Source organism: Vipera ursinii (genome assembly GCF_947247035.1).
Source record: "Vipera ursinii genome assembly, chromosome: 8".
In the NCBI taxonomy this organism is placed as follows: Eukaryota; Metazoa; Chordata; class Lepidosauria; order Squamata; family Viperidae; genus Vipera; species Vipera ursinii.
Genome location: NC_139519.1, coordinates 13,255,059 through 13,266,924, shown reverse-complemented (window position 1 = coordinate 13,266,924; position 11,866 = coordinate 13,255,059). Strand labels below are relative to the sequence as shown.

Genomic DNA, 11,866 nt, shown 5'->3' with positions numbered 1-11,866 from the left:
TTATTTTATTTTTATTTATTTTAATCCCATTTATATCCCGCCCTTCTCCGAAGACTCAGGGCGGCTTACAAGCTTAGCAGTAAGTTTCCAGTTTCCTATGGATGGGTAAGAAGGTGGGTGGGTGGGTGGATGGATAGGTAGGTAGGCAGGCAGGCAGGCAGGTATAATTTTATTAAACTTAATATAAAATACAATTGAATGGGGAAATGGTTAAAGGGAAAAGGAAGAAAAAAGGTGTAAAGGGAAAGAAAGAAAAATGATTTCCGATTTTTTTCGGTGCAGTAAGTTATATAGTAGAGTTGTAATCTCTACTTTTTACTTCTGTATAGTTAGTGAGTACAAACTATTTCTATAACAACAACCTATTTGGATCATCAAAATCCAAAGTCAAAGTTTGATTTTCTTCTCTTTTGAACAGGAAGCCTAGAAGCAGTTTCCAAGTGAAGGCAAAGCTAGATACATTTTTCTCCTTAATTAAAATAGTTAACTTCGCCATCTCTGCCCCTTCTGTAACTTTTTTCCTATTTCCTTCGGTTTTTAAAGTGAAATTTAATTAGATAGTTCCCCTCTGAACAAAGCACACCACAACATACTTTTTTTTTTGTTGTTCTTTATTCATACAGCGTAAATTCACAAAATTACAACTGCAGAGCTGTGCTGCTTTGTTAGATCTAAAGCACTAATTTAATTTGTAGCTATACCTTTCCATTGCTCAGATCACAGAAAGTACTTTTTCATGTATGTTAAAAGGCATTCAGGTGGTCCACAACTTACAACAGTTCATTTAGTGACCGTTTAAAGTTACAGCGCTGAAAAAAGTGACTTATGGCTGTTGCGGCATCCCCGTGGTCACATAATCCAAATTCGGACACTTGGCAACTGACTCGTACTTACGACGGTTGCAGTGTCCCGGGGTCACGTGATCCCCTTTGGTGACTTTCTGACAAGCAAAGTCAATGGGGGAAGCCAGATTCACTTTAACCTCCGTGTTACTAACTTAACAACTGCAACGATCCACTTAACAACTGTGGCAAGAAGGGTCATAAAATGGGGCAAAACGCCCTTAACAAATGTCTCACTTAGCAACAGAAATTTTGGGCTCAATGGTGGTCGTAAGCCGAGGACAACCTGAACTATGTGTTATTAACGCCAGATTCTCCATACATCTCAAAGTAGGTTGATTGGTTGATTGAAGTAATGGAAACTATGAATCGGAAACATTTCACAAATCTCAACTAGAATAAATAATTAAATAAAATGCTGTTGCAAACAAGAGGGAGGGAAAATAAATATCGACAGACTGGATTTTATAGATGGCTGTGGGGAAGATATAACCTTGCTAGGGACTCCTGAGGTAAATGGAGTGACATGAGATACTCCTTCACACTTCAAACACAGGTTTTTAACATTTTAACTAGCATTTATCCTTTTCTTTTCTCCAACAAGGTCAAGTAAAGACCAATCTCTGAGGTAAATATTCCTTACCGAGACAGATTTCCCATTGGTGATAATTTGGCGGGGAGAAGGGCAACATATGGAGGAAATTAGAATAAAGTAATTATTTTATCTGCTACAGATGCTGAATTAGATTTGGAATGGTTGGTAATAAACGATAGCACAATTATGGTTTTCTAATAACACCCCCTCCCCCCTCCGTCCAAAAAAACCCCCAAAGTCCTCTTTGCTATTAAAATCGTGCAGAACAGACTAAGCTTCTGCAATATATAACAAGGACAGAATAAGCGGAGTTCCATAGCAAGTCAACAGCAGTGTTGCAAATCCTTGAAACTGACTCTTGTTTTCTATTGTGAAATTTTGGAGGGCATAATTGTTACGTGGCTTTTAAAACGTAAGCTACCATCAGCTCTGATGTTTAGTGACATTATCAGACAAGGGCTATCTGCCAGTTTTGGTTGGTCTGGGGAAAAAAACAAGTAACTTTTCACCCTTCCCTTTAGACTAAAGTTCAGACAAAATTGGGTAGCATGTTTGAAAAACCTAGGACAGAATTGGCGTCAAGAGTTAGCAGCAGTGTGCATCTATTCCAGTGTTTTTCAAGCTCCATGCTAGCTGACAAATTCTGGGAGTTGAAATCCCCATAGCCTAAAGTTGCCAAGTTTAAAAAATACTGGTCTATCTTACTTGCCAAGGATGGGTGAATTATCTTCAGGCTAATCTTTGGAACTTCCCATTTTATCCATCTTCAAAGAAGAAAATAGGAAGAGGTGGATAACAATAAAGGGCAGCAAACAAATCATGCAGAAGATGGAAGCGATGGGAAATATCTACTCTCCAACAATAATTAGGCAGTGACCATAATTTAATACTATGCACGGTTTCTGTTCCCAATGGCACACTTAAACTGAGTCCATGAAGACTTAATGTTCTGTGAAAATATCAAAAGAACATTAGTTGACCAGATCAACTAATGGAGTTAGATTTAAAGTTAGCTTAAATAAAGCCAATATTGCAGAGTTCAATTAACTCCACTTAAGTGTATCGTAGGATCTAGCGACCCTTGAATTAATCTTGACCCTGTCCCAAGATTTAGGAGCCATTCCATAGTAGTCAAAAATAGAAACGAGACAAGTTGGGTACCTGTCAGAACCCTCCATTGATATTATTGGTATTGATATCCTGGCATGGAAATAGGGGGTTGCAAATGATGGGGAAGGATATGACAGCTACCTCTAGCAGCTTGGGGGGTGGGGGTGGGGATTGTAAAAACGGCTGCTTAGATGCAAACCCCAGTTGATCATCTGCCAAGTTAGGATGAGTCAAGGTACTAAGAGAAGGTGATGGCCAGCATCTTTTAACCAAGGCATCACTCTGGACATGATACTTTTTCCTATAAAAGTATTTTGGAACAGCCTTACTGCAGGTCAGACTGCCTGCCTACTTATTGGCATAATTCTCCAAATCCTGCAAAGCTCTTTCTCATCTCTTGGTTCCTGTCAGTTGCTTAAAATGGAGAGGTTGCAGATCAGACTTGGCATGTTATCAATAAGTAGCCAAGAAAGATTAACCCACTCCAAGCACACTGCACACTGAACCCGGTAGAGAGAGCCCATGCAGTATGGTCCAGGTGGAACAGTAATCTGTTCATCAAAGATGCTGGCTCTTTCCTCTCTTAGTCTTAAACAATAGTTGTGTCCTACTGCAGCCTATCGCTTAGCCAGGGTTGTCAAACTGCCGGTCTACAGGCCGGATGCGTCATGCCAAAACCGCACCCACCCCATTGCCAGCAATGGGGGGAAATCACGTTGCGACACGTCACACGACGTTGCGAGTTTGACACCCCTGACTTAGAATCAGGCAGTCTTCTCAGTATAGTTTACATTGCCTTATGTATTTCAGAATTTAGAAGTTGGTAAGAAATAAGATGCAACACCTTGCCCATCAAGCAACAGCTAGCCTTTTGAGTCCCAGCAAACTGCTAACCTGAGGTGGATATCTTATTCTGCCAGAGTCCTGAACACAAACTTTTGTGCACCTCTTTCTAAGGAGAGGCTCTCAAACATAAGGATGCAACCTAAAGGAAAGAAGTCTGCCTCTTAAGAGGAGGGGGGAGTGATGTTCAAGGGTGGTATTCATCAATTCTCTGGGATACAGTCTTCAGTCAGTGATTCATTAGTGGGCTGAAGTCAGACCATCATCCAGGAAAAATTTTAGCATCTGAGGGCTTGCGCAGATGTAGATTTGGTCAAATGATTCCGGAGGTGGTTAGCAAAATCCATTTGGGTTTGAGAAAGAACTTGGTTGATCAGTGTCTTTGGAAGCCATCCCTGGAATTAAAAAAAAGGTGGGGATGTTAAACCAGGTTGCTATGCAGTTAGAAGTAGACTCAAGCTCCACATCGAGAAAAAGAAACTTAGTAGTTCAACAGCTTCTGTAGAGCTACAGTTTGGGGACTGAGCGTATAAATTTCATAACTACATTCAGGACTTTTTATGTTTCTGGCCTGAAATTTGTCGTCGACTTAGCAACAATTCGTTTAGTGACCGTTCAAAGTTACCACGGCACTGAAAAATGTGATTTAGGACTATCACAGTGATCATGTGATCAAAATTCAAATGCTTGGCAGCTAGTTCGTACTTAGACCGTTGTGGAGTCCCAGGGTCATATGATCCCCTTTTGTACACTTCTGAGAAGCAAAGTCAATGGGGAAACCAGATTCACTTAACCAGGTTACTAACTTAGCAATTGTAGTGATTCACTTCACAACTGAGCCAAGAAAGGTAGAAGGGACCAAAACTCACTTAACAAATGTTTCCCTTAAGAACAGAAATTTGGGGCTTAATTGTAGTCGTAAGTCGAGGACTACCTGTACTGATAATTTTTAACTATGAAGAGAGAAGGGGAGTTTATTTCTTATCCAATTCTCCATGTAGATATTTAATCAAATTGTGGATCCATATATCTTTGTACTTTATGATTCTCTTGTTAGCTGAGATGTTGACAATGTTCACAGTTATACATAAGAACAAACTTTTAGTCCTGTTTTTTTTCCTGAGGGGAGAATTTTTATTTTTTAAAACCTCAAAAGTATAATATTTACACAAAAGGAAGACTCATCTCTTCCTATCCCCAGTAACTCATTTTACAATGGGACAATTGCAGATAGAGGGTTTTATATATAATCTATCTTATTCCTTTTAATGATGATGGGGGAGCAACTACAATCAGTTCAGGATTAACTTGAATTTTTTGAATTTTATTGAATTTATATACCGCCCTTTCCTGTAGGACTCAGGGCGGTTTACAGGGTATATAAAACATCAATACAAAAATTAAGAGCAATTAAAAAAGATTAAACTAAATCCCTGAAAAAAATATAAAACCCCAGTTTTCTTTCTTTTCGACAATACAAATATCCCCATCTAAGCTGTGCACTGCCGTAACACATCAAGCCATTGTAAGATGGCATGGAAGTGTTTCTGTAAAAGTAACGGTCACCACGATTCAGCCTGGATTGTCCTATATCTTTACCTTTAAATCAATGCTGAGAAGCCAGGTTAACTTGGTTTGTGAGGGATTTCCTAGAACTGGATGAAGAACCATGCATGTGGGACCATTTTCCGCTCTGCAGAAAAGAAAGAAAACAGTTACTCAAGAACGACGAGGAATAACCCAACCAAAGTTCAGTTCTTTATTTGCTTACACTCAACAGACAGAATCTTGCCAGGCTAAACTCTTACTACTCCCATCCTAACGGCTATACCCAGGGAGATTCTAGGGAGTGGCTATTCTAACTTTCTTCCTCTGGTCTGTGTTGCCTCTTGTTTTGGCTCCTGACCCCTCCTTTGAATGTTCTCCCTCCCTCCTGGAAAACTGCCCTTTTACTGAGGTCTACCACATCATCTGTCCTTCCATTGACACCATCAACCTGTCATAGCATATTTCAGCACATCAGCTGAAGAAAAGGCATCAGATGTCTCCTCAATATGGTTATATTGCTACTAAGTTTGAGTCTTAGTAATAGGGTGGACTTGCTGAGGGAGGATTCAGATACAAGGACCTAGAGTTGGGGATCTGTTCTGTAATTGAACTATGTAGTTTAAGCAAAGGCAAGGGGTACCTGATAACTCCTTTTTGTTCTGGCATGGCGGTGTAGGTGGTTGACATGCCTGCTAAGAGGCATGTAGAGCCACGCCGTTTGGAACACCGGACGCTGACAAAGTCTCGTGGACCAATTACATTGCCAGGAGTTGCCGCTGAGGTCTCATGAGTGATCACGGTATCTTTGCCAATCCTTTGGAGAATCTATGAAAAGATGGCCATTTTAATAACAGCAACAACAACATTACACTTGCCTATCCCAGGTCTTTGGGAAGGACTTAGTAGGTGGATAAAAATGCCAAATCTAATTTGAACATCTGGCTGATTGTGCAATGGACCATTAAAAAGACAAAGCAAATTTTTTACGGAGAAAGTAAGTTGGTGCATTTAAAAAATGTAGAATGACTTCAGCTTTGGATTACAGGTTAAAGAATCAATGCCACGGAAGAGGCAATAAATGTATACTTTCATCTGTAGAGAAGGAGACACTACAAGCAAGTTTCTCCTCTTGCCTACATTTGGGAGCTGTTTGTTTACAGGCCCCAAAACTAACTCAGAAGCTGGGGCATCTCTGACTACACACAACCAAAGTATTGGAGGAACCTTTCCCACAAAATAGCGAGAGACAGAACACATCGAAAGGGTGAGTAGCTGGTAGAGTAACTGATGCTCAGCTCAACCCCTAGCTGTTGGCAAATTTTATTTTTGCACTTTTCCTTGCTCATGTTACAAGTAGAACTTATTGTACATCAAGGTTTTGATTCTCCAGATGTTGCTGAACTACAGTCTCCTGCCACTACAACCCAAGCCCCTCTGGTCAAGAATGAAAGATGCCCAGAATTATGATTCAACATTTGGGGAACGGAATCTCCAATCCCCACGGAACATTCTCCAGCAATTTAACTCTGGGTATCATCTTACTTTATTGCTATTCTCTCTGAAGAATAGTTTTGCTTCTAAAAATTTTGAAAGGGCCATGTCGCTTAATAATCCTTGCAATTTTTCCTCATTTCCAAAAAGGGTCTCTACCTGCAAAAGCCTTACCTTGATTTCTTTAACATTCGGATTCCAGTCTCCCATCTGCTCCATCTTTTCCACTAACTCATCATAGACACGATCCAGGGGTTGGTCAACTACTACTTCAAGCTGGAAAACCTTCCCTATGTCAGGCAACACTTTGCTCAAGACTTTGTCACCATTGTTCTGTAGGAATAAACAATTGGTAGGTATTAATGTGATATGCAGACCTTCCAAGACACCCCTAGCTGTACTACTATCATATGCTGTACACAGGGTCATCCTTGAAGCCCCAAGTTCCTAATTAAGCTCTACGTAACAGATTTCTATTGCTCATAATGCTGGGAAAGATTGAGGGCAATAGAAGAAGGGGACGACAGAGAATGAAGTGGCTGGATGGAGTCACTGAAGCAGTAGGCGTGAGCCTAAATGGACTCCAGAAGATGGTAAAGGACAGGAAGGCCTGGAGGAACATTGTCCATGGGATCGCAATGGGTCAGACATGACTTCGCAACTATCAACAACAACATCATTGCTGCTCATAATGCTACAACCAGCCATTTCTTGCTCCATTTCAACGTTTCTACTTTACAGCAACCTAAAGTTTCTCACTGTCTCTTAATAATAGTCTCCTCTTGGAAAACTGTTAAGCGTACCATCACTGCCTCAGTTTTCCAGCCGCTTTTTTCGCCAAGAATATTCAGAGACTTCTGAATAGCTTCCTCTCCTTGCTTGATGTAGGACATCTCCATATCATTGAAAGGGTTCTCTTCCAGCCTTGAACCTGCACAATTGAATTAGATTTAAGAAATAGAAATCAAAGAAACTGAAATCTTCTGTCATTGCTGCCAGCACACTCAAAACAGGGAGGTGCTTTCTGGGGGGGGGGAAGGCAATTATATGCTACTTGCCTAGAAGAGAACTCCTCCTGTGTACATTGTTGATCCACTCGGTAGGGCCAGGCCTGGAAAATGCAACTTTCTTCAGTTCCTTGACAATGGCTATGGCTGCTTGTCTCTTCAAACCTAAGAGGAAGAAGTCCCAGCATTATTGGGGGGGGGGGAAGAAAAGGAATTCTGCACTGAATTCTTCACCCTTTTCCGGAGTTTACAAAAAACAACAACAACGTCCTGGTATCCTTTAAGTATGTTGAGATTACAACACCTACCATCCCCAGCCAGCACAGCTTCTGGGGTGGGCAATGTGTGTTGTTGGTTGCATGTCTGTAGAGGGCATCCACAAAAAGCTTTGATTTTGAATACGGAGAAATGAATCCTGCCCCAAAGAGCTGAAGATTCTGTGCCTCTAGTTGCAGAAAATCATCAGCTTCCTGCTTCCGAGAGAGCCCGTTTGCACTTTAAAATAACCGTTTTGCACCTTTATTTGGATAAAAGTTCATCAATGGCTTGATATTCATTCTTCTGCTTGTTTGTTTATTTTGAAATAAAAATACAATATAAGGAGAAGTCCATACAACTTCTCTGTCTTCTGTGTTTGCAGATGGTTTAAATTGGTTATTAAATTAGCCTTTGGCACGGTGGGATTGTTGTTCAATGCACAAGTAAACAGGCTAAGTTCCATAATGGGCCATAAAAGTTTCCCACTTCTGATCTAGATAATATACAGCTGAGTACATAATGGTTAATACAGAAAATAAAATTAATACACCATGGTTAGGAAGAGGCACTCGAGTTACTGAAAAAGGCCTGGAAGGGTATGGTCAGATGAAACAGCCCCCTTGCTGAAGCTTAGCAGATTTGAATCTGGTCAGTGCCCAGATAGGAGTCTGCTTGGAAATCTCCCATGTATGTCATCCTGAGATTCAGGATGGATGAAAGGTGGAGTATAAACATTCCAGATGAATACATCAACAAACACAGTTGCCTTAAGTATGGCATTTCCCATTCCTGCTTTTCAGCCATATTTGACCAGTTATAGGGAAAGAAGGAAGACATTAAAATAAAAATTAAAAATTAAAATTAAAAAATTAAAATAATTTTTTTTTCTAAAATACAAATCAGTGGTCATTGCAAGACTAGCTAGAGGCTTAGAAGGAGTTGGTTTTTCACCATCCTCAATAGTCCTACAATATTTTCCCTTCCAAGCTGTGATAGCCTCAGAAGGAGAGACTGCTTCTTGGCACTACCGTTGACATAAGTGGCAGTCCTCAACACCTGACTTTGGAAAAGCCTTGCGATACTAACCACTAAATCCACTGATTGTGAAAGCAGAGCTGGTCTATCAGTGGTTGTTGTAAGGGCAGAGGAAAAAGAAAGAGAAATAAAAAGTTTCACAGCCAATGCACTAATTTCAGGCTGTTAATAGGCAGGAAGAGTTTGCCCTCAATAACGTCATGCAAGGTAGAAAGTAACAGCTGACATTTTTCTCCACTAGAAAAGCTGTTTCTGAATAGTGCAGAACCACTATTGCCATGTGCATCTGAGGGGCTATTGTAAGGAAAGGTGCTGACTTAGGGGCACATGGTCTGAATTTGCAAAACATTTTTCTGTTGCTCAATTTACACAGCCTTCTTGCAGTTCACCTTGTGTCCAAAACATAACACCTGGACAATGATAAATTGGCAGCCAGAAGAATGCAAACAGTATTCCCCAAACTAATTTGACCAGGGAAATACTTTATGATGTTGCTTACAGCACGTTTCTGTCTGTACTACTGCTTGATAAAACAATGCACAAAGGTAATCCCAGGAACTAACAGTTTAGCCCATCTGGAAAGAAAAAACCCTAGCCTTCCATCAACCTTCAATCTTTGAATTTTACCTATTAGCTGTGCACAAACACCTATTGATTTGGCTTGATCTGTACTGATTTCCAAAGCAAAAAAAAAGAGTATGGGTGCTTCATTATGGCTCAGGAATAAAGCATTAGTTTTGGTTGGAGAAAGGATCAGGATCAATCATCTCAGCCTAAGGTATCTTCCAAAGAGCTAAACTTGAACTGTCAGCCTGAACCGTTCAAAAAAACTTGTCCTGAATTTGGCTTCTCTGACTTCAACCAACCCTCAAATATTGTCTCCAGTCTTCTCTTGCTGTTCAAGAGTTACGTGATGCATCCTTACCTGTCATGTTGTGCAAGTGTCTGTAGGAAATGCCGGCGCAAAGCTTGAATGTTGCTGGCAACATCACGAGAGTCTTTTTAAAAGTCTCAAAGGATTCCTGATTTGTGTTGCTACTCCTTGTGTCTTTCAGCTCCCAGAGTAGTAGTGTCACTGGAGGCTCTGCTGGTCTCCACCCTTAAATACAGTTGATGAAGGATGCTATTTTGTCAGCTGGGAGATAAGGAAAGACATCACTTACAGCAAGCTGGCTGACACCAAGGCCAATCTCGTCCTCTCGGGAGTTGGGGGGAGGGGTGGGGGCGGAGGTAGGGACAAGTGGCAGGCATTGAAATTACAAGGGAAGCTCCACCCACGGGAAGGCTGTACAATCCCCAAAGGGCTTTAAGCCAGCTTATCTTCTTTTGAGGGTTGCCAGATGTTTTCCAGCCAGTCGTCCTGCTTCAAATCAGTCCTACCAACCAAAGCTTTTCTCTCTTTCTTTTTCAGCAAAAATCCACTTTGGATGCTCCTATTAAGGTGTTAACAGGTTGAGAAATGGAGTACAGTGATTGGTAACTAATTCAGGACCAGGGTAAACAGAGGCAATGAATTAAATTCCTGTGCCAGATGCAGTTCACCATCTAGAGCTGTCAATCCAGTTAAAATTCAGATTAGGTAAATTGCAAGATTCCTTCCATAAAAATATGATGATTCTATTATTCCATGTATCGATATGCTTTTGTTATTTTTAAAAACAGTATATCCCAAGTTTATAAAGTGATCCAGGACAAATAAAACATAGTAAGAAAAATAAGTATAACCGTGATGAAAAAATATATAATAATAATGGAGAGACACATCAAAGACCTTGAAGATTATTACGTTCCATTCCTTGCTCGGTGTAAGATTTGCAGAAAAAATAAAAAAGAACCAAACAGAGGCCATTAATGACTAAAAAGCAGGAATGAAAACTCCTGAGAACAGGCTGAAATGGAACAGCAATTAGTCCTAAGTATCTAGAGGCCTTCGTCCGAGACCGATGTATAAATGTCTCAAATCCTTATCATTATTTACAGAACAGAAACACATTCAGAATACAATCCTGATGCAACAGAGAATTATTCTCTGCCATCTCTCAAATATCTGGAATGTTTTGAATCAGTTTCCCTTAGTCATTAGATGTGGCTTTCAGGAGAAAGTCAGCATTATCCAAAAACCTTTCCGTGACACAATTTAAAAGGGCAGCCTTCTTAAAAAATAAATAACAGAACACCCTTAGTGGGATGAAACTGTGTTTATAATGCACTTCCTGATTTACTCTGTCTCATCTGCTACAATGATCACCTGCTCATATGATAAGAGGACAGGAATGATTAAGGTAAGATGCTTCACTTTTCTATTACTCTTCTACGAGTTACTCTGCCACAGAAGGCCTTAGAAGATACTGTACAAAATGCTAAGGAGACTCAGTCCTGCTTAAAATCTCAGACCAAAACAAAACAAAACAAGATATTCCAGAAGAAGTCAGTCAGTGGAAAACTACAGCCAGTTTTATGTATCACCCAGAATTGAACTCAATTTAAGAGCCTTTTTACTTTATTCTATTTAAAATCATCATGTAAACTTATAGTTTCATCAAATCTCAGGAAGAAGCTAAAGGCAAATCATTTCTGCAAGAAAACTGCATGGACTTGTTGTCATGTCAAGACTGACTCAAGTCTTCAAAGAATCAAGACGGACTCAAAGGCACAAATATTTTAATCCTTCTCATCCTGCAATCTTCAAATTCAAAAAAAATCTTGTATGAAATTCTGTTTATCAATGGAGGCTGGGATGTCAACAACTGTTCCTTTAGAAATTTAAGTTGTGGTTCGATTCACTTTTCATCCTTATGACAGCCAGGGCTACGGATAGTCCTCAATTTACGACCACAATTGAGTCCAAATTGTTGTTAAGTGAGTTTTGCCCCTGTTTACAACCTTTCTTGCCACAGTTGTTAAGTGAATCACTGCAGTTGTTAAGTCAGGAACATGGTTGTTAAGAGAATCTGACTTCCCCATTGACTTGCTGGTTGAAAGATCACAAAAAGAGATCACATGACACCTGGACATTGTAACTGTCATAAATATGAGTCAGTTGCCAAGCATCTGAATTTTGATCACATGACCAGGGGGATGCTGCAATGGTCGTAAGTGTGAAAAATGGTCGTGAGTCACTTTTTTCAGTCCCTTTC

The 11,866-nt window shown here is 40.2% G+C and overlaps 1 protein-coding gene across 1 annotated transcript; it reads right to left on the bottom strand.

Annotated features, from left to right (window-relative positions):
• Positions 1 to 3,668: 3,668 nt before the first annotated feature.
• On the bottom strand, positions 3,669 to 9,718 carry STAR (steroidogenic acute regulatory protein; the record flags this gene model as incomplete). The annotated part of the gene is made up of 7 exons (XM_083368113.1): positions 3,669 to 3,785; positions 4,990 to 5,083; positions 5,579 to 5,763; positions 6,604 to 6,762; positions 7,233 to 7,360; positions 7,488 to 7,601; positions 9,655 to 9,718. The coding sequence occupies 7 exons, from the start codon at positions 9,716 to 9,718 to the stop codon at positions 3,669 to 3,671; spliced, it is 861 nt and encodes a 286-aa protein (XP_083224239.1).
• Between the last annotated feature and the right edge of the window lie 2,148 nt (positions 9,719 to 11,866).